Source organism: Botryllus schlosseri, chromosome 7 (assembly GCF_051294905.1).
Source record: "Botryllus schlosseri isolate E-star chromosome 7, Bs_hap1, whole genome shotgun sequence".
Taxonomy (NCBI): Eukaryota; Metazoa; Chordata; class Ascidiacea; order Stolidobranchia; family Styelidae; genus Botryllus; species Botryllus schlosseri.
The window spans coordinates 3522913-3547266 of NC_137242.1; the positions used below are offsets into that span (position 1 = coordinate 3522913).

The 24354-nt window shown below is 40.7% G+C and overlaps 1 protein-coding gene across 7 annotated transcripts; it reads left to right on the forward strand.

The window, feature by feature from the left end:
* Positions 1–6509: 6509 nt before the first annotated feature.
* On the forward strand, positions 6510–19060 carry LOC145443233 (solute carrier family 60 member 1-like). 7 transcript variants are annotated; one of them, XM_080321217.1, is made up of 12 exons: positions 6510–6699; positions 8983–9160; positions 9710–9826; positions 10841–10948; positions 13429–13580; positions 13641–13740; positions 14318–14502; positions 15240–15377; positions 15445–15538; positions 15986–16260; positions 16327–16450; positions 18803–19060. In XM_080321217.1, exons 1-12 carry the CDS (start codon positions 6640–6642, stop codon positions 18829–18831), a joined length of 1560 nt encoding a protein of 519 aa, XP_080177343.1. In that variant the 5' UTR covers positions 6510–6639; the 3' UTR covers positions 18832–19060. The 7 variants fall into 7 exon arrangements, with proteins under 7 accessions (XP_080177343.1, XP_080177344.1, XP_080177350.1 ...); XM_080321224.1 differs by lacking the exon at positions 18803–19060 and having other exon boundaries at positions 6513–6699; positions 15986–16122; positions 16202–16260; XM_080321219.1 differs by having other exon boundaries at positions 6515–6699; positions 15986–16122.
* The last annotated feature ends 5294 nt before the right edge of the window (positions 19061–24354 follow it).

Sequence of the window (24354 nt, forward strand, 5' to 3'; positions counted from 1 at the left end):
CTTCTTATCTGCGTATTTTTTCACAATCCATTCTGCGTCTTCAACTGATCTATCAATGATCTGCCGAAGTCTCTGGGGGTCATTCTCGTCTTCGTGGCTTCGAAATTCTTGTCGAATGAAATGGCGGTAATGGGCTTTCGGTCCCCGTGGTAGCTTATCGCAACACTTTATAAGGTGCTTGTACAGTCCAAGGGCCGTCTTGACGTTAGAACTCATTGATAAAAGCAACATGCAAACCCGTTACTTTGAAATTGTTTTAGTTTTCCATTACTGAGGCTTTCCGCGTTGCCGTCCTGCTTGTAATCTCAATGCCTATGCTGCTTCACGCTCCACTACTTACGAACACAAATCATCATCATCATTGGTTTATTAGCAATTTTATCAGTTCGATACACCACAAAAATGCGATACAATGAAAAGACAGGAAGATGTCGAAGCGACAAGGAGTAGTCTATGGAATCTGACACCCACCTTGGCCTAGGCGATGTAAAGAGGAGGCAGGCACACTGAATGAAAGTAAAGAAGATAGTATAGAAGAAGAATGCGACAAGAAATAGGGCGGCATGTCATGGGAAGCGAGATCGATAGGTCAGTCGTAGTCCGGTAATCTTGAGGATGGGCTGTATTTATTTAGTAGTAATTGCTTGTATTTCGACTTGAATGTGGACATGCTCGTCGACTGTCGGATGGCCGGCGGGATACTGTTCCACACATCAGGTCCGGCATATTTGATGGAGCGATGATCTTTTCGGTCGATCATATGATCTTTGGACGACGTGGACGCGCGTGTGTTGTACTTGTGCGCTTTTGATTCAGAGGTAAAGAAGTCATTGAAATATTCGGGGCAACGACCGCAGTGAAACTGATACATAAACTTGGCGATTTCTAGTTTCCGCATATCTTCTATGTTTAGGACGCCGAATCTCTTCAGCAGCGACTTATTGGATGGGCAGCCAGGCCCCTTTGGGGCCCTAGCTATGATTCGGAGCACTTTATGCTGTAGTTTCTGCAGTGGCTTGAGTGCAGTTTTACTGGCAAATGAGCGAATTCTCGAATTTCGGAATGCGAACCCATCCGGCTTCGACTCCTGCTATTTTTTATATAGCGATGGAAAATCCTGCTCAAATCTTACTTTTTAAAATACTGAACCAGTCGGACAATAGATTACTAACCTACGTTAAAGGCCTATTAAATCCTTCTCATGTTCTTGAACCGGATTGTGATCGCCTGTACTCGTTAGTTAGTTCGTTCGTTCGTTTATTTACAATTTTTATCAAGATTACGAAATAATGAAAAGACGGACTGGACTTGGAGCGGTCTTTTAGGTCATGTAAAGTCGCGTTACCATACGTTAGGCTTACCATACGTCCTCTTTTAAGAGGATTTGTCCTCTTTTTTGACTTTTTTGAAAGTGTCCTCGGAGGACGCCCTTTTGTCCTCTTTTTTGTGATTTTGTCCTCTTTTTTTTGAAAATTTAGGTCAGATTTAGAGGAAATCGCGAGTGATATGCCGTAAATTAGCGCAGAAGTGAAGCTCCGGCGGGTATTTCGGAGGGAAAAGTGGTGATTTAAGCCCTGAGCGAAAAGAAGACCTTTTTTTTTAGTCATCCACCTGGCAATGTAGAGAGAAAAACGTTATTTTGTGATGATTTTTTTTTTCTTAGTCAACCGATCACGAAGTGGGAAAAATTTACCGGTTTTTGAGAATTCTTCTCCAATTTTGCATGTCTGAAATTTCTGAAAAAGTGTCCTCTTTTTACATTTCCAAAATATGGTAAGCCTACCATACGTCCTCTTTTAAGAGGATTTGTCCTCTTTTTTGACTTTTTTGAAAGTGTCCTCGGAGGACGCCCTTTTGTCCTCTTTTTTGGGATTTGGTCCTAATTTTTGAAAATGTAGGTCATAGGCCGTAATTTGGCACAGCAGTGAAGTCAACCAGCCGGCAATGTGGGAAAAGTTCTCCGATTTTTGAGAATTCTTCTCCGGTTTCGCAAGTCTCAAATTTCTGAAAAAGTGTCCTCTTTTTAGATTTCCAACATATGGTAAGCCTAATGCAATGATATATAAATATCATTGGCCTAATGTAAAGTAAACGCATATGCTTATGCTCATTGTTCATATACTCAAGATTATAGGCCTAGGACGTAGACAGACTGTGCAATATGTGCACCAATAAATCAAATAGTTAATTTTACTTTATCCGCTCAAGACATGGTATATTATGTACAATATGCCACAAACCAGCCACAATGAATACGAGTAATGAACGGCGGTTGGGGGATCCCGAAACGATCATTGGTCTCTCAATCTGCCATCCACCTATGTCTTACGCTTTAAGATGTAACAGTGTTCGATATATTTCCTTTTGAGGCGTCCTATAGCTCATTTCATTCTTGTATTCGTCCTTGATGTCTTGGTCATTATGGTCACTTTTGGCTCTGGCCTCACGGCATTGCGGGAATGGTCGGGTTCCCAATTTTTGAAATCCGAATTAATCCGGCTCTGGCTCGTAATTTTCAATTCACAGTCTGACAAAAAAATCGGACTTTTTGATTTCCTATTCATATAGTCCCAAATAATCCTGCTGAAACCAATCCAATTTGGCATATCTAGCGAAAATCAAATTCAAAATCCAGATCCAGTTCTACTACATTTAAAATAGATCAAGTCCTGCTCCAGAAAAAAGAGCATGTAAGAAGAATGTCAACGCTAGTGTTTTTATCAGTTGTCTCAATCGTCGTCATCTTCATCTTCTATCTTTGGCGCAAGGAAGTACTTGATGTGTCCCATATCAGCAACACCATATTCAACAACAAGCGGGACATCGTTTGACATGGAAAGGGTCACGGATGGTGAAAGGGACATGGCTTTAGCAAACATGTTCAAATATTTGATCGGCCACCTCTGGCTTACAGTGACGTGGTGGGAGAGGGGAAAGAGGAACAATGCAAGATTGATAAATCTACAACGCCTCCGAAAGTGTTGGAATCAGGACCACCAGCGCGATTGCGGCGGACTTACCATTACACCAACAATATCCCACGAGTATGAATCATTCGATTCCGAATAAAATATTTAGCTTACACTACCTTTGCCTCTTCTTTTTTGACACCATATGTCGTTGTACTTTGTCGCAACGGGTTGGCCGGGTGACTCCGACTCAACAGAAAAGTCATGTCGGAAGTCCAGCATATGCTGCCGAGGAACGATTTTGGTTCATGTCAGTTGCCATTCCATGTTTACATTCGATTAGGATTACCACTTACCATATTTTGGAATCGGGAAAGAAGGACACTTTTTCAAAATTTTCAGACTTAGAATACCGGAGGTAAATCTTGAAAAAATGGTAAATTTTTCTCACTTAACCAAAATTCTCAAAAGAGGACAAAATCTCAAAAAGAAGGACAGTTAGGCATCATCGGAGGACATTCTCAAAAATCTGAAAAAGGAGGACAAAACCTCCTAAAGGAGGACGTTTGGTGACCCTATATCCAAGATAATCGACAATCCCCTATGGTCCAACGTATTCTTTTGTTGTCCAACGTATTACCTCATTATTGTTCTGTTGTCCTGCTTCATGTTCGCACATAGGAGAACGAAAATTGATGAGGGTGAGATCAGATCTCTATATTTGTATAGGCTAATGTGACTTGACACAAATATGCAAAAATGACAGCGATGAAATTGCGTTTTAATATATTGTAATGTAAACAAGCAAATCATGTGTCACAATTTTCAAGTTTGATCATTCTCGGTACATTTACAATTTATATTATCCAAGTACTAAGAAGAACATATCTCATGACCACAGTGATGTTGTTTGTTGTTTTGTTTCATTTTATATGTTACAATAATATTACCACTGTGTACATGGGTCAAATTGTCTGATCACACTGTTAACTATGATAACCGTCCTTCACTGGTGTTGCTGTCTTTTATTTACTTTTGTTTATTTCGTTACTCTTTGCGGTGCTACTCGACTGAGAGAAGAAATTGATTCATAATATTATTAATACTGCCAATATGCTTGGGTGACTCCGGCCTAGAAGACTTCGGTCATATCGGGTCTCCTAGTCTATACCATGTAAAATATAGTAGGAAAATTAGAAAAAAAATGTATACTATTGGACGTGAATTGTTTGTGGACATTGCCTTTACTATATTTCATGGTTGACGAATAAAAGAATTCTCTTTCTCTCTCTCTCTCTCTTTATTCCCTCGATCGTCTCAACCGACCGTTTTCTTTTTTTCATAATATAATGTGTTCACTGTTCTCAGTTATCAGACAGAATCAATAAAATCGTGACAAACATTATCACCTCCACCGTTTCTATCAATACATCCGATCATGTGGCCTGAAAGAGAATAAAATGAAATAGAATTAGGGGAGATGTGGTAGGCTACCCAGGGATCAAAAATTGCAAAATGATCTCTGTCCCTCACATCTTCAGCCGAGAATAGCGGATCTGTTGCTGTCTCAACACTTTGATACAAGCTCTAACTATCGCGGGCGTTCACTTGGATATCCTCCTTTTCCAAATTTTTTAGAAACATTTAAAATTTGTTACTCGAACGTGTCATCGCCGGTGGGTCCAATGGCACATGCACGACCATGGGACCTTTGAGACAAACGCTCAAAACTCAAATTTTTCAACTTGTTTTGCTGTGTACTATAATCTAAGCCTCAGCATGCCAATGAAGAATGTTTCATCGCAACCTACAAGAATTAAATAAATTATATCAACGCAAATGTTGGGATAAAATCACGTTTTGATTTCCGCCGAAACTTACAAAAGTAAAGCAACATGCATATGACCGGAAAATCGACCTTTTGACTTTCAAATACCTTCTAATAGCGAGAAAACACCACAGGTAACTATGATTTACAGCCTCTATATATGAGTTGTTTTAGCATACCATCACTTTTGAAACTTTCTGCACTAAAGACATGACATACATTTTCCGCTCTTAGAGGTAGTATTTATATTGCACTTTCAATTCCCCGTATCATATACTTTGAGTTCTAATTAATATCAGTTCTTTTGTCTGGATAACATACATGTTGAAGTTATAAAAGTAAGTGTAGTAATGTCTTTAATTTCTGGAAATAAAGCTACACAATATGGCATTTTTACGATCCACCATATCGCGTAAAGTGTTTACACCGAATCCTATACAACTTCTCCGTATTGCTCTTCGGCTAAACTACGGGCCTTATAATATGGGGTAGTGCGCCATGGCCACACCATGATATTTTCTAAAACGTGCTAGCTGTTCGATTAAACAGAGTATTAGCATCGCATTTCCATATCAATACTACCATTTTCATCCCATGATGCGGACGAATGCTTATGCTGTCGAAAATTCGATACCTCCTGGTATGCATCAATATGAATCAAGCGCGGCACCTTTTGCATAGCTCAATTTGCACCTTTTGACAATCCATGCGAACGAATTACGATCGTTTTTACAACTACTTACTTGAGTAGATTTAAAGTGAGTCAATTCTACTTCTACTTCCAGTAGTTTTAGGTTGCTTATAGAAAAGGTACTTCTACTCGTACCTGAGTAGATTTTTTCGTCTCTACTTCTACTTCTACCTGAGTAGCTTTCTTGACTACTTTGACCACCTCTGATCATTTGTCACAGACCCCATAACTCACGCAGGTCGAAGTTTTTTGTATGTGAGGAATGATTCTGCCAGCATGCCATTGTTGACGAAGTCGCGTACTGTAATCATGGGATTATCACATTAAGTTACTTCTAATTGTGTACCAACGATGACCACTGCTACCCTGCTAGGAAGCGAGTGGTACAGTGTGCGAAGCGAAACCGTCACGACACCAATGGTTGTTGGTTAGAGTCTCGACTTTGCCAAGTTTCTATGTGTCGGACGTTTAACTGGGTTGTTAATCGCTGACCTCAATGCCATAGCAGTGTATCAATAATCCCGGAGTGATGGTGAGCCGAGAAAAAACATTCGGAAGCAAAGATAAAGTTTCGGGCGCATGCAAAACGAGGGACTGCATCTGCATGCATTTTGGAAGCGCAAGAGTGTGAAAGTCGTCCTGAAGATTACGAAGGCAAAGAATCTGAACATTACAAAGTCAATGTCGTAGCACATGACCTTAATAGGCGATACGCACCACTGTTTTATGTATGAAATAAACCAATAAACTGTTGCCCTGCTCAGGGTTCCCCTATTCATATATTAGGCTAGTCGTGCTGTTTTGTATTTAAGCTATTATACTGCTACTCCAACAGTTACCGAAGTCAAATTAACCTTCTTCTTGATTTTTCCGACTCGTAATAGTAGTGACTGAACACAGAACACGACATCCCTTCAAAATGCATAATGTTGGACGAGCTATGAAAAATCCGCATCGTTTCACAAACAGATTATATAATATTTAATACATATAGGCCTATCCATACTGAATTGCTACGTTAAACGCTTACGCGTATGTATCTCGATCATTGCTTCTGTGACGTGCCTCTGGCTACAAACCTTGCAACCGCAGGGGAAAAAAAGCGCGAGATACACAGCGTCGATTCGTCGAAGCATTCCGCCATTACAGTACGGTATCGCAGTTCGGTCACAGAGGTAGTTGGTAAAACATAATTGATAAACGCCTCAAATATGGAAGGATATTTGACAGCTATTCTAACTTTGGCAGTGTCTGGCGTAAGAGTTGGAATGGTAAGTAGCCTATGCTGTATCTATTGTTATGTTTTACGTTTGTAAAAATGCGTACGCTTGTTTGATTTACAAAGCAATAATAATATGTATAAAGTTAAAAGTTGTGTAATATAGTAGCCTACATATCATCATATTTCTCAAAGAGACTGAGTCAGTTTTGGTTGTCATAGAAATAATACCGTCAGTAGTTATAGACATGCTACCTGATACGGATAATTTTACAAGTCTCTCAGCATGCAGCCCATCAATGTCATCGCAGTGTCCTGCAGCAACTTATGCAGGTGCGAATTACGCATACGCTGCAGATCTTCGCATTGTAGAAACTATGCATAAAAAGAGGACCATAGCAACTGAATGCCTTCACATAAATATTGTGCACAATGCACATGCCGTCGGGGTATGTTCAATTGTGCAGCACATTTCGCTACTCGCCTTTATAGTCACGCGCGCTCTATAACGTGAAAACTGGACAGTGAACACTCTGAACAGCATTGCGGATGGTTTCCGGAAATGTGCGTAATTCCGTAAGCCTCTAAAATCGTAGTGAAAACCTCATCAGTATGTACTGTACGGTACATGCATGCGGGTAAAAATACGTATATATTGTTGGACTTCGTAGGGTAAATCGACAAACAATCACATACTGCGTGTAATTCAGTAACACCTGCCGGTGATACGAAATATTGTGAGTTTTGTGTTTGTTACACCGATGAGATTTGCGGAAATAGTCAATTCAATTTGGTCGCCAGTACCGGTAAATGGACTTCCGCACTGATTTTATTCAATACTTTCTTATACTTTACATTTCCGAATCAGGAAGTAGAAAGTGTTTCCTAATATTCTTCGTAATACGTACGTCGCCCGAAATATAGTTGCGGAGAAGCGTATATCCATCATGAAAGGAAGTAAGTAGCCTACCGAGATACGTAGCTTCTATCAAACTAAGTCGGATAGAATTCGGTGCACACCATATGTAGGGTTTCGTGAATGATGAGCATAATGCCGTAATGCCATAATGCCATAATGTTTATCGTCATATGACCACATTAATTCAAAGCCCATTTTAATGCGGACACGACGAATGCGCGTAACGTATTTGTTATCATTCCAGTATACATCTTTGCTGAATCCATTGTGTACGCTTCCAGAAAAAATATGTAGGTCATTTCAACAAAGCAAGATAAAACCAAGGCTGCTGTGGAATTTCAGTCAAGCGTTACCGTGTACAAAACATATTATTGCTGAGTGCCGACTGTTCAAAGCATTATTAAGAATAGAAGTACGTGGTTTGGGTGTGCGGACTGTGTGTGTGCGTGTATCTGAAAGTAGTTCTCACATAGGGTTGCCATACGTCCGGTATTTCCCTGACATGTCCGGAATTTCGCTGTTTAAACTACGTTCGGGAGGAAATATGAAATTGCCCATGCCCATATGTCCGGAATTTTGAAGGCTTGAAGGGAGCTGAAAATGTTTTCGTAAATCAACATAAAAAAAAATCTTATTTTTGGGAAGATAGATACTACTTGAAATTTTTCTTCGCGCTGCGCCCGATTTAGTGTCTCATTTTAATTTTAGTATGGGTACCTCTGTCCTCGCATACACTACAATAAAAATGAATTAAAATAGCTATCATTTACTGAAGTAATCCCAATTTTAAGAGAACCGTATATTACTAGCGTCGGTAAGGCCGTTTGGATGCTTTAGTCACAGATAGTGTTTCTCAAGCTTGGTCCTTCGCTCTTTCCTGGGGATCACGAAGATGTTGAACTTAATCCGCTTCTAGGCCGAGAGTAAGTGTTGTTGAGGCCCTGGCTACAACACACAGTCATAATATCCCCACCAACAACAGTATAGCAGTGCTGTCAAACACACGGCTGGCGGGCCAGACAATTTTATCCGGTCCGTAAAGAAGTTAGTTGCAAACCAAATGAGAATACAATACAGCAATCATAAGAGCTCACATTAAAGATGGCTTGATAGTCTACTAGTTAATTCACGACCTATATTAAAATAACACTCCTGTATACAATCGATAAGCAAGACATGCCAGTGTGACGTCATCATCGTTATTACCTCAATTTACACCCGCTAGGGGGCATTAAAGAGTTTCCGGAATTTGTGCCAGGAGAATAATAGAAGTCGAAACTTCGCCATTATGACGATTCACCGGGACCAAATAAAAACATGTTCAATTTCTATCTTGTAGTGAAAAATGCGGATGATAGACATCCGGGAGTTAGCATGGATAGCATCCTTTCCTGTGAAATATCGTATTTGTCACAGGGCCTATTCAACGGAATCACCGGACCCACTATGTTTTATCTGGCTGGAAATATCGATTCAACGATTGGCACCGTTTCCTACATGTTTCTCGGTCGCTCTGGCGGTATTCTGATCGGTGCCGTGCTGGGAGGACTCATTAAACGCTTTTATCCGAAGTTTGGACAATTATCCACTCTCGGTAAGATATCCCACTGGTGCTTGCTGTTTTTGTTTCATTAATGCTATGTCAGTCAGGTCCTGCGTTTCGATAAGTCTTCTCAACTTTATATCGAGGCAAAGATACACGGTAAGATTCACAAATATTCGTCAATGGTAAGCGCCAAATCTAAAATATTCGGGCAATTACAAATATGAATCATCGTAACCAATGGTATTTACTGTGTACTACTTGGTCTGGGCCTACTACCAGTCCTTTTATGTTAACGTTTCATATGACAATATATGTCCCTCTTCACTCTTGTAGATTAGAAACGAAAACTAAATATCTGATCATAGGGCTTTGAATAAGCAATATACTACATAGTCATTAGCTTACTGATTAGTGATTTATAAGTATGTTGATAAAAGTAGCCTATATCCTTGATAGGTTATGTCGACTGTTAGACGCATCCGCGACCATCACTTCTGCAATATAGCCTAATATAGCACCGATTACCATAACGTGCGACGGTGCCGAAGAGGATTTTTTGTTGCATTCCCGTGCTGGCAATTGCAAATCTCCACACAGGACTGGCTGTTGCATTTCTTGGCGTGTCGATGTTCCTGGTGCCTTGGATTTCGACCCTGTGGCTGCTAATCGTAGATCTGGGCTTCGGCGGAATCATGTACGGATATCTTGATGCAGGTAAGATATACCAATGTGCATGTTGAATGTCACCGGAACGACAGCGACCAGGCTGTCCCAAAACAAGTCGTGACTGAAGTATTTCCTGTCGAAACGATATATATTTCTCAAAAAATGATCACAGGATATGATACATGACTAGTGACTAGATCACTCATCCTTGATTGCCTTTTTCAAAGATGTGTGTTAGCCTGATATACACTTATACAGGCCTAGCCAATAACGCCATTATATTTAACCCAAGAGGTGGTTTGGGGACGGAATTAGCATCCATCCCGAATAGGGAAAAGCGGATTACTGGAATTCAGGTATATGATGCAATGATATGGAAATCGCACGAGATTTATCTCGTGTCACACACCGTCGTAATAGTTATAAAGCATCCTAATTGTATTCACTTCTTAAACCCTATGTAGGTCGGAATAATTGTTGTTATTTTGTTGTACGTGGGTTTAACGGTGCTTTACTACTATGGCGTTATGTAGACGACCAGACCAGTTCGAATCCGACTATGTGCTAGATAAGATGAGTCGACTCACGACGACAGAGGCGCTTATCGCCTGTTCAGGCCTTCACGACAGTACATTTTATATATCCTCATTGTCTCTCGCTTTCGTGCGTCCACTTTCCGGCCTATGCTGCCGAGTTCGGCTCACTCTTCTTCTAGGCTTTCCGAGGCGCCGGCTTAAGAGCGGGATCGCCGATGAGAAGCCCGAATAAACCTCCCACACATAGAAACAAGGCAGAGCCGAGACTTGAACCTACAACCATTGGTGTCGTGACGGTGTCGCTTACCACACTGCGCCACTCGCTGACCACACTGCGCCACTCGCTTCATGCAGTCGGCTAACTAATACGTACGTCATAACATCCCGAATAGTGTACGGACAAAGTCAAAAGACCTGTAATGTTTGTATATATAGATTTATAGAGATACCACGAAACAGATAGCCCATGAACACGCCTCCGAAACCCCATATCATGCTTTCATTAGTTTTCTATTCTATTTTCTAGGTCTCCAGGCCTTGCTGCTCCAGGTTTACGGGGATATCAACTCGCGCATTCACATCCAAATGTTTCATTTCACTTACGTGATTGGCGCTACGTTTGCTCCTCTTATAGGTGATTGACACGGCTTTGTATCAATTCGCTCGTCATGTAGCGCAATTTATATCCCTTGTCGATAGGCGATCAAAGTTTAGTCAGTGTTTGTACATGTAAATGTCTATTCAATTTCAAGTTGAAGTAGCATCTCCAGGATACGTTACAAGCGCTTCAAGGGGAAGTAAAAATGATAGGTCCGAAGAGTTGGCAAGTCGTTTCAAAAAGCGAATTTGGTCGTGGGGTTTAATATTTTTAGCAGTTAATGTGTCTTCGCGATTAACGCATATCGACTGATAGTGATGACACAACTGAAAATATATCGATTTAACACGACACAGAGGCTATTTCACGGGTTCTTATTAGGGTTGCATTTTAAACAAAAATCAATTTAAAACAAACATGTTTAAAACAAGGCCCTTGTTTAAACCATATTTTTTTTTTTTTTAAGACATGACGTCACGACTATTCAACTATGACGTCATAGTTGATTGACATTGACGATTGAAAATATAGCTCGTTTGACAAAATATCTACTTGTTACAGTAGTTGAACCGACTGTTTTGAGGGTTCCAACCATCCCATATCGTATATGTCAGCTATATCGGGTGGTAATTGTCCGTACTATAGTCTCATACAACATATTTTTTGGAAAGTATTAACACAATTATGGAATGATTTTACGACTTAAAAAACACAATTATTTTAAAAGGCATTTGTTTAAATCACTGTTTAAAACATGTTTTTACACAACCATTTGTTTTAGTTCTTATCATATCAGAATTTCGCTCAGTTTTGATCTTAACTAACTTACCCCAAAACTACTTTCTACAGTTGAAAAGTAGTAATCCCTAAAAACTGTTGATGCGGAAGAAGTACAAAAACATATCCACTTGAGCAAGCATAGAGCAAAAAGCAATACATAATTGAGTAATGCGAAAAATTTGAACTTTACTACGTTACTGCAATCTTCATATAGACCAGTGGTTCTCAAGCTTTTTTGACACGCGCCCCCCTTGGAGATGGTCAAAAAAATCGCGCCCCCCCTGACCCCCCTTGCATTTATCGTAATGTCAAAAAGAGCACATCATCTAATACAGATGTGGGCAACGTTTTTGATAATCACGGCCGCATTTCGATTGCTTATGTAGCGTAAGGCCGCATTCCAGGGCATAGCCGCAATGAACGGTCTGGACGCAAAATTCCTATGTTAAACTGTCCATATCCATTCCCGGTGAACTCCGGACTATTCTACTTTTCACAACGGCCTATTGTACGCACCGAAATCGCGAGTGGCCATGTTATGAATAGTTGCCGGGAGGTGCATATTGTCGCGCGGAGCGCGAAAATCTTTCAGGGCCGCGAACGAATTGTTATTTCTTGCCAATTCCCATTCCGGCTCAGATTAAGAAGGGCGCTACTGCAATAAAATCGAAAAATGAAGTCTTGTTGAATTGCGCGGAGGGCGAAGAAAATTTCAAGATTAATTAAAATCTCTCGAAAATGCGGGAGTGAATTCGTAATTGCAATTTGCATGTCTACGGCCGCCAACACATACTAATTGAATTAGGCGTCGACGGCCGCTCAAATTCCCTTCTACGGTCGCAGGCTGCCCATCCCTGATCTAATAGTATACATAAGGTATATCTTACGCCAATTTTGAATCTGCATTCCAGTTGTTGAGTCTTTTATTACATTGCTGACAAATTTCTCCAAACTTGTTCAATTTTTTTTGTTGCTTGTACTCACTACCAGCATCAGGATTAGTCTCTGGGTGACCTACCTGGAAATTAATTATTGGATGTCTTGTTCAATGTTTTTTTTGTTATTTTCAAACAAGACATCCATTAATTAATTTCGAGGTAGGTCACCCTGAGACTAATCCTGATGCTGGTAGTGAGTACAGAGAGCAAGGTTTCGTTCTGTCCTGCCAGGCTAAATTTGATCAGTTTTGGAAATTAATTAAATTGTGTTGATTTATAGCCTAATTGAGGGCGAAACCGGGCAACCTATGTTGCATATAAGTCTGTCTTAGGCAGTGCAGTTCGCAAGCTACTAACAAGAGCTGCCCAGCGCGACAAGCTTTAGGCTACTGTCAAAGCTATGAAGCAATGAATGACTTACACGTGGGAATTGCTCTCTATATCTCCAAAGAATTTCAAAAATTTGCTTAAATGAAGTTGAAATCAGACTATACTCCGTTGAGCGCGGTTGCTAGAGTTTGTATTTTGCAAGCTTTCTTGAATATGGAATAAATTTCATCTTCATTAATCGTCTTCTCATAATGGATGTGAAACACATGTTTAGACACGTGCAATTTATACTGACTTTGTCAATTTCTCGCGCCCCCCCTGAGAGCCTCCCGCGCCCCCAGGTTGAGAACCCCTGATATAGACTGTCTCCTAGATAGCTAAAGTTGCTTTAGTTAGGATAATATCTAATAAAGGTAGCTATTAGTATAGCGATATTCGTAAAAAAACTTATGCCTGACGCAATATCAGTGAGGCCCTTCACGCCAAATGATGACGGATCTGGATCGAAAAGCGCTCGATGCCATTCTAGCGAAGAAGAAGTCGACGGCGTGTCGAACACAAGCATTCCAACGATGCTGTCGAAACTTATGACAACGCAAGAGAGTATTGTTGAGTACCAGGTGATTTCCGTGAATGCGACATATTCTGGAAGAGTTATGACATCCTTTCACCATCCACAGCGGGAATTCAACCCCATCGGATGGTCGTATATTATATCCGCGTGTTGGATGCTGACGATCGGAGTGTCCGTCATTATCCTCGCGAAGTGCAGCTTCGAGAGTAAGTTATATCAATAGTGCTTGTCATGTTTGATATTTTGCCGACTCCAACTGTGAGGCTTCATTACAAATTCACTTCCTGGATTAGGTTGATGTCATGCACGAATGAAAATCCCGTAATTTATAGTTTTCATACATATTATGACGGGACACAAAATCGACAACGCATTACACAAGATGTATAATGCGAGATATTGAACAGATGGGAGAGTGTCGAAACGAGCAAGTTTCTGTCTATCAATTACCACCCCCTGTCCTGCCTTAAACGGATAGAAACATCTTTATCACCATCAGAACATCCATTCAACGATTTCGAGGGTTTTAGCCATGTCATATCGTACGTTGACTCTGTCGGGTGCAAATCGTCCGTCAATTCTTACAACATGTCTTTTTTCCACAAGTATGGTAAAATAATGCAACTTTTGAAAAAAATAGTTTTTTCAGTGAAGGCATTGTTTTAAAACACTAATTCCAATTGTTTTCGACACCTTCCTATCTTTTCCCTGTATGCAATCTTGTGGTGTTTTGAAATGATGAAACTGACCCAGTGCATCACACTTGTCATTTTTTGTCTATAGAGAAGATGTATGTGAAGTCGAAGCACGGAGAAAGCTATTACGAACAACGCCCCGAAGAGCCTCTACGCGACGTGATTTGGATTTTTTTACCCACGATCGGCTATTTCTTCTGTTCCGTCGCTACTGAAAACGTGCTCTACAACTTCATCTACTCAATCGCAATTTGTTCTGGCCTACAATTCACGGTAAATCCCAAATATAGGAGTAGCTGTTGTTTTGTATTCATGATATTCCCACTATACTATGGCCATTTACACAAGACCCATATTCACTTATATGTTTCCTTATCTGCTGACATGTAACACGGCCAACTTCGTTGCATAGGCTTTGTAAGACACCGCTCATATGGCGGGGAGGAGCCTAGATAAACCTTTGTTAGCACTGTTTGCCAATGATTGACATACGCCTTCGAGTTTGGTAGTTTTGACTAGAAAATCGGGCGCAATGTGATTATAAGGCATGGCTTCTCGCACGGTAGACCATGTTTCCATAAACTTTTTTTAAAGATAAGTCTGGCCAAACATATTATAACGCTCAAGTGGATTAACAGTCAATCTGACTTCGGTGGACTAAAATTCCTAAAGTAATTGGACGTGTATAGTTGTATATATAACTTACGAAATATAATGAGAATAACCACTAACAAGCTCGCATCCAAATCACGTGTATTTCATATGGCATATACTATATTGAATATATCATATGCCATCTGGAAAGACTAGTCCTCGCTCAGAAACATTAATTCCGTTACTTTTTCGCCACAATCCTATACGATCAATACAAGTAGAAAAGTGTGTTCCAGAATACTGTTATAATTATCCAAGACGAACGTATTTTTATATAAAAGCAGCCAACAAAATACGATACAAATGGTTCCATCATTTTCTAGTAAGACCTCTTTAGCGATAAAATTCATTTCAAGGTGGCGCAAGCTACTCTGGCGAATTCGTTGATATGGATCGGTCTTGGCATCGGTCGACTGCTGGGGGTATTAGCTTCCAAGTATTTTACACCGCGCACTATCATCATAGCTAGCATTGCGGGCAGTATTGTGGATTCTGTAAGTAGAGACGAGCTGTACTATGGTCTCAGTGAACACCGTACGCTTCAATTTGTAAATTTTGTAGCTCATTATGGCGTTTTTCGGGGAGAATCACGTGTGGATTTCTTGGTCTGTGTCATTTCTGCATGGCTTGACGACGTCAGTGATGTTTGCCTCGGGTGAGATAATATTGTCATCTTACTGATCAAAATTTTTTGTTGGATATTGTCAAAAGTGGTCAGTATCTGACTATACTACCCCACAAAATCTTAGTTTCGATACTACTTGAGTACTTTTCATACCTATATATTCTACTTCCACTTTATGCAGTCTTGGCGTGTTTTGTTAATCGCTATATCTAATTGAGTAGAATTTTTCGGCGTTACTTCTCCTTGAGAACCAACTCTGGCTACTTTGACCATCTCTGGCTTACTATTCTTAATTCGATTTCCATGTGGATGTGGATACTATTACAGCCGAGACAAAACAAATGCTTACTAGTATATCTTTGATATAGATTTTGCTTTATACGTGGAATTTTTTCAAACAAACTCCATGTCATAGCGATAAGTGTCGCCGAATGCGAAATGATGTTAATGTTATTCGCTCTCTAATATTTGAAACAGGCGTCTCGTGGCTGTCCGAAATCACAAACGTCTCAATCACGTACATGTCCATCTTCACCATCGGCGTGTTTCTCGCCACCTTCACCATGCTGCCGCTCGCCGGCTATATATTCGATCACTACAATCCGTTCAGTGTGGTAAGGGATTATGATACTTTCGATAATTTACGGTCCAACGGCATGGTGGCCGGACCACTTGTCGGTATGTTCTGTTTAGCCTGGATTTGTTTAACCACAAGCGGGCAATCTGGACTGAAGTGTGTTACTGTCGCGGCGGTGGAGTATCTGGAATTATCGGTTTGATTTTCGAAGTATCTGTAAGTTTTTGCATGTCGTTTGCAGGTGACGCAGTGCTTCATTTTGGCGGCAGCGAATGCGGTATTTTACGGCATGGCGTTATGCGCCGGCAACCGTCACAAGAAAACTGCAAAGCGGAAGAGACGGGCAAGCAACGGGGGAAACGAAGGTTTGCTATATTTGATATTCTGCCTCGTGTCATTGTTAGAACCACGAAAAATAGCTGTTGCATTTAACAAAATTTCAAGATCACCAGATATTGTTTGAAGCCGTGCCCTAATTGAGTCCTTATCTTGATATTAGCTATAAGTTGAGGCAAGCTGCGTAGCAATGTTACTGCATCGTGGCACGCGGCGAATAGGAAACACCGTCGGAGACGGTTGGGATGCTCTATAATGTAGGGGTACAATGTACATTGTACAATGAGCGGGTGTGGGGCGAATATGCACATGTGTTTCGGGACGATTCTTTCTGCAACGGGACACATGAAGGCAGGAAGTTTTGGCCAATATGCGGCTGGGCATAGGGGTATTCAAAAATGACTTTTTTTCTCAAATCGTACTGGCTACTTGATAAAATTGTTAGGTTACCTAATTTAAGCCTACACACCAAAGTTGGCTCAATTCCAGCCAGTAGCCGCATTGCTAAAGTAGAAGAAAGTTTCGATTTATTATCTAAAAACGAATAACAAAAAAATTTGAAAATTTTCTGTTCACCCCATGAAAGCAGAGTGTACTCAAAGTACACTCTGATGAACGTGTTAGTTTGTCTATAGAAACGATGTTCACCAAATGTGATTCAATTCCAACCAGTGGAAGCGGAGTTATTGCCGTCGAAAAATTTGAATTATGAATAAAATAGTATTTACGGTGACCAATTCTTCAATTATTTAATTATTATGGTAAATACTATTTTATTCAAATCCAAATTTTTCGACGACAATAACTTCGCTTCCACTGGTTGGAATTGAAACAAATTTGGTGAAAATCGTTTTCATAGACAACCCAACACTTTCATGGGGTGAACAGAACATTTTCAAATTTTTTGTTATTCATTTTTAGATAATAAATCGAAACTTTCTTCTCCTGTAGCAATGCGGCTACCGGCTGGAATTGAGCCAAATTTGGTGTGTAGGCTTACATTAGGTAACCTAAGAATTTTATCAAGTAGCCAGTACGATTTTAGAAAAGAAGTCATTTTGAATACATCTAGTGGGCAAAATGCGGTGCCAAAAAGTATTGACGGCGATGAAACCTTCGATATTTCTCTACGTCCGGTAGTCGAAATAGTCGGCAGCGAACAGTGTCGTCCTTGCAATCTGACTGTCGCGGCAAAATTGCGACCCGCAGAGGGAAAAAATGCACCCTAATTTGAAATCGTGTCCCCAAGGCAAGACAAAGCTGCGTTCCAATCGAACTGGTCTTCACGCGCAGTCTTTACTAAGGGTTCCTCGCTACCTCATCCGCGTCAGCGGTGTCTTACAAAAGCCTAGAAAATAAGAAGAATATCGACCTGGTGTAAATGACCATAGTAGTCGACAAACACCACGAATACCCCAAAAACAAACAAACAAAACAAACTAAGGGTTTCTACGTCCGACATGCGGCCAGAGTTCAAAGAAGTTGTTGACAACTGTGATCGATCACAGATGTCTCATTGACTTCAACAGCTATTGAAGTACATTACGCTAATAAATTAATAATTACTTCCTTGTATTGGTGGATAAATACGCAGTTGATGTATCAATTAGGGAATCCGGCCTGCCAAGTACTTCGTTTTCCCGTATCAGGCCCGCCGACTGGAGAAGTTGCAAGCCCCATGCACTAAGTTGAGTAGCAATATACCTTAGCCAGGTCAGGTCACGATAATGCAGAACGGTTAAGTTTTTGTCCACACGTAGTGGTGGCATGCGAACAACAAGCTGTTTCACCATAGTGTCCTATATGGTGTCGACACAGACAAATCTCACGCCTCATTGAAATTGTATCACGTCACAATTTTCATTTGGCTACAGGCAAATTGACGGTCATTTTTGACCGGCTTGCCGAGCATTAAATTTGGTGAAACTGGTATCAATCAAAAGCTGACTCTGCACTGATTACGAAAATATAAATTTTATTCCGCTCGCGGCCCTGGAACCCCCACAATCAGCCTCGAATTTTTCATTGTTATGGAGATTAGCATTGGGACGCAACAATGCTGTCTGGCGAAACGAGAGATTGGCATTGGGACGCAACAATGCCAATCTCCATAACAATGAAAAATTCGAGGCTGATTGTGGGAGTTCCAGGGCCACGAGCGGAATAAAATTTATATTTTCGTCTTCAGTGCAGAGTAAGCTTTCGATTGATACCCGTTTTACCAAATTTAATGCTCGGCAAGCTGGTCAAATATGACCGTCAAATTGCCTGTAGCCAAATGGAAATTGTGACGTGATACAATTTCACTGAGGCGTGAGATTTGCTAGTGTCGACACCATATAGGACACTATGGTTTCACTCTCGTTTCGATTTTCTTTCAGAAATGAAGAAATTGTTTCTCCAGGATTGAACTGCTTGACGGATCCGTAAACATGAAGTAGCGTTTTGCAATATTTAAATTGCAAGCGCTTCGTCAATGCAAGATTGTTTTCGATTTGTATATTTATCAATGAATTTATTGCTTCACATGCTTTTGCACTGGAGGATGCGGATTTACTGTTTACCACAAATGCACGGTCTACTCTTCATTATAACGGTCAAGTCAAGGGTTGTTGATATTATTACAGTTGATCAGCCTAGTGTGTTGCATATTTCTGGATAGCATGATTTTTAATCGCGAATCAGGAGAGGGGTAAAGAAAGGCCTATATATATATCATTGTTGGGAACAGCTCGTGCGATATTTGCATGGCCGTATATAATTGATCGAGGCTTAGGTCTACGGGGGAGCTTTTTGTGGTCCGTAACATGATTTTGCAACACAGTGCCACTGTCCGTGTTAATTCGATTCAATATATTGCTAAAAATTTTATCATTTCAATGCGCCACAAGACTGCGACATGAGAGATAGGAAGGTGTCGAAACGATTTGGAGTAGTCTTCGAAATCAGACACCCACCTAGCCTAGGCGATGTAAAAAAAGGAGGCATGCTCACTTAATGAAAGTGAAAGAAGATAATATAAAAGGACAGGTGACAAAAAACGTGGAATGTGTCGGAAGGCGAGATCGATATGTCAGGTCGTAGTCCGGTTAACTATAGAGGGTTAACTAGTATTCATTCAGTAGGGAGACCGGGGACAATTGTAACACTCTTTGTATTTCCTTACATTACATATGGAAATTTCATTTCCAAAGTTTTATATAAATAAGCCAACAACTCGATAGTTGATATAAAAACTGAAATGGAACTCAATCAATCATGGAAATTATGGCTCGCGAAAATCGCCGTTCAAATGTTACAATCGCCCCGTACCCAGGGGCAATTGTACCACCCATGCGGGGAAATAATAACACTGTTATTTATAACTGAAAACAAACGAAATGAACAACGAAAACGGGAGCCAAATTGTTATATTGCATTAAACTAAAGAAAGAGAGGTTTGAACGCTTCCAGGCTACGCCCCATCGCATTTTGGCATCTAAATACAGTGTCACCCTTTGTGCCTTCTTCATGAGCTCGAAGTGTCAAAAAAGCACATACATTCTATCATCTCCATGCCAGAGGTGGTCAAAGTAGTCAAGAAAGCTACTCAAGTAGAAGTAGCGACGACAAAATCTACTCAAGTACGAGTAGAAGTACTTCTTCCATAAGCAACCTAAAACTACTTGAAGTAGAAGTAGAATTGACTGAGTTTAAATCTACTCAAGTGAGTAAGTAGATGTGAAAACGGTAGTAATTCGTTCATATGGATTGTCAAAAATGTGCAAATCGAGCTATGCGACGGGTGCCGAGCTTGATTCAAGTTGATGCATACCACGAGGTATCCAATTTTCGACAGCATAAGCATTCGCCCGCATCATGGGATAAAAATGATAGTATTGATATGGAAATGCGATACTAATCCTCTCTTTATTCGAACAGCACGTTTTAGAAAATATCATGGTATGGCACCCTCCTCCATATTATAAGGCCCGTAGTTTTGTCGAAGACCAGTACGTAGAAGTTGTATAGGATACGGTGTAAACACTTTGCGCGATAGGTAAGCGTTAATAAAAAATATGCCAGATCGTAAAAATGCAATACCGCGTAGCTTTATTTCCGGAAATTCAAGGCATTACTACACTTGCTTTTATACTTTAACATGTATGTTATCCAGACAAAAGAACTGATATTAACTAGAAGTTAAAGGACATGATACTGGGAGTTGAAAATGAAATATAAATACTACTTCTAAAAGCGGAACATGTATTTCATGTCCTTAGTCCAGAAAGTTTCCAAGGTTGGTATGCTAAAACAGCTCTAAAACTTTTCCAGATTAGGACTCGCCATGGACTGCTAGATTACGATATGATAAGTAAATGCTAGATTGCGAAACATCAGTTTCAAACGTTATGATGAGCCATAATATTATATTCTGTGATATTTTGTAAATACTACTTCTAAAAGCGGAACATGTATTTCATGTCCTTAGTCCAGAAAGTTTCCAAGGTTGGTATGCTAAAACAGCTCTAAAACTTTTCCAGATTAGGACTCGCCATGGACTGCTAGATTACGATATGATAAGTAAATGCTAGATTGCGAAACATCAGTTTCAAACGTTATGATGAGCCATAATATTATATTCTGTGATGAAATATTTGATATGGCGAAGGGCGACAACGCGATGTGAACGGAACCACGCCACCCCGCTCAATAAATTATATTCCCCGATACTATCGTGATATATTACTGGCTACGCCGGACCCACTGCGCGCGAAGCGCGACGAAAATTCTGGTCTTTACTCAAATTTTATAAAAATTAAATGTTGATGCTCCGTGAAAACAGCTCCGAAATTCCTCAGGCCATCTTCCCGTTTGGAGGATTAAACTACTTCTACTTGACAAACTGAAAATAGCGAAAAGTAAGTAAGTATATCACCAAATATTACGAAGTAGAAGTAGCGAAAATCAGATATACTTTAGTAAGTACCAGAAGTAGAGGAAAACTACTTGAGTACTTAGAAAAAGTAGAAGTATTTCGTTACTGACCACCTCTGCTCCCTGCACATATTCGGCTTCTTCTTCCAAGGTGCTGTTGTTCAGCGTGCAAAATGGGTTGGGCATTCGGTCACCTGCGAAGGTGCGAAACCAACCTGGCTAAAATATCTTGTTTGAATGAGCCGACGATAGTGCAAGCAAAACGAGGACACAACATCGTGTGGCGTCAAAGTTAATGGCATTCTTCTGTTCTGTACAAAATTAAAATAAGTTGTTCATACCAAATGACAAAATGTAAGTGAGCCATGCTCCAATTCAGGGGATGACGATTCAGTCATGGGCAAGTTCTTAAGGGACCATTGAAGATCGAAACACCAAAAGTCGATCAAGATGAGAAAGGGTGGTAGAATCACGGAAATAACCGAACCCTAAGATTCACATCACCACTTCGGTATGGCCGTTCCGGCAGATGATCATGCTACAATTGGTATGACAAAGTAGTAGGCTATCTGTTCTGGTATCGAACTTCTGGCTGTTGCAAGATCCATCTGTAGCAGATAAATGGTTATACCAACATCCAGTGGTTCCCGACCATTTTCGACCCATCGCCCCCTTTTCAAGCTCAACACCGATCATCGTCCCCCAAATTTTGTGTACCGAAAATTGGGCATACAAACTATAACCACAGGCGGGTTGACTAAAAAAAGGTCAACTTTCCGGCTCGAAGGCTTATTTGACACTTTTGTAACTGAATTTCCGTGGGTTGAATGAAAGAAAAAGGTCAGCTGTTTAGACGCGTCATCGCCCCCTATCGCCCCCTTTGCTATTTTCGCCCCCCGTCGCCCCCTTTGTACATTTTCGCCTCCCTATCGCCCCCTCGTCATTTTCGCCCCCCTAGACCGCCAAATCGCCCCCTGGGGGGCGATATCGCCCACGTTGGGAACCACTGATATAAACAAAGATATTCAGCATTGAAAAGATATTGTAACGGGACAAAAGCAACTGAGTGTCACAATTGCCCCTGACACGCTCGACCATGATTAATGTCTCAGTATGGTACCTTCCCGGCGATGCAAGTCCTAGTTTTCATATCATCGCGGTATACTATGGTAAAATTGTTCCAGCTACATATATCACGTTGTAACCACTTGAGGTATTATTCATCTGAACAAATTATTCCAGACCTCAATATATTTACTCAAGTGTCTAAAATTTAAATTATTCCGGGGTTTCGCGTTGTAGCTCAACGTAAATTCAGGCGTGTTAGGAGGGATAACCACCGAATGCGTACTCAAAATATCAAGGCGATTTCTCCACCTTGCTAGCAGTGAGGTCGATTGTTACATTTGCCCCTAGTAACATTTGTGACCGCGGTCTCCCCTATAGAATTTGTTTGCATTTCGACTTGAATGTGGACATGCTCGATGACTGTCGGATAGCCGGCGAGATGCTGTTCCACAAACCAGGTCCGGCATATTTGATGGAGCGATGATATTTTTGTCTACCATATGTAGTAGTTGGACGACGTGGACGCGCGTGTGTCGTACTTATGCACTTTTTTTTACCGAGGTAAAGAAGTTACCGAAGTTTTCGGGCCAGTGGCAGAAATAAAAGTGTTGATGGTTCCCAGAAAGATTAAAAGTTTTATCCGACTAGGTCATCTCACCGTTCGATACCATATAGTGCTGTCAAAGCGGGATACGGTAACCTTGTATGCAGATTTTCACCTGTAGCAAGTGTAGCGGGTAGTGTAAAGGTCAAAAAGCGCCAGGCCCTGGTTGCTCAATAAGGTTGTTAAAATGCTCTTTCAAATTTCAGCGTTTCACTCCTGAAATCGGTCAGGTTACCTAAAAAACGTTGCATGCCAAATTTGGCTCAATTCCAACCAGTAGACGCCGCGTCAGATCAACTTGAAATTTCGGCCATTTTTGGAAACAAAGTATTTAGGGCAAGAAATGCTTTTTCCATGTGTTTCTTTTTTTGACAAGGGTCTGTGATAGAGTATGGATAAATACAGTGTCATTCAATGAAAAAAGATATCACACTGATTAACTGCAAATTTGTCAGCTTCAGTAAAAGAGCCACGTTAAAACGATGGTGATATAATTGGGCAATTATATCACAAATAATGAAATGTCGTTCAGCGGCTAACAACGGGTGCACAAGATATCATGTGATCTCTCTCTCTGCGTGTGTGTGTGTGTGTGTATGTGGTCTGTGTGCCTCTGGTTGCAGGCACAAGATATCATTTAAGTCCGATCGAGCATTTTCTTAATTCGACTGATACCAATGTTGAAAATACATTTTCAAAATGGAGTTATTAATTCGTCGGACGTCATCGGGATGCATTCCGTTATAATAATGTATCTTGGGAAAATAATAAGATATATGCGTCGAAGGAGGATGTTCCAAAGGAAATGGAAAAGTATAGTATGTTGTAAGTTTTAAACCTGCAACCCACACCGGAATACACTAGCTGAGAGAATTATTTCCTAACCTGAACCCTACACAAAGTATCTTGGTAGTTGTTGTTGTTTCTGGTATTCATGGTGTTTGTCGACTATTACGGTTATTTACACCAGGCCAATTTTCTTCATTTTTCCGTAGATGCCGACTTTTGTAGCACGGGCTACTTCTAGGCTTTTATAAGACACCGCTTACACGGATGAGATGGCGGGGAGAAGCCTAGAAAAACCTCCAACACTTGGGTAGGAATCCTGGAGTCGACCTCGGTCGGACTCGAACCCGAAACTCATTGGTGTTGCAGCTGTGGATCGTACCACTACGCTATCTCGCCAGTAAAGCATCTTGGTGTGCATAGCTTACCTTGCATGTATAGAAATTAAACATGGAACGGCAACGACAGATTTTGCAGCTTCGTTCCGCTTCGCTGAGGCTGGAGTGGAGAATTGTTTTGCGTAAGCGACTGTAGGATTTCTGGCAACCCAAAAGCTAT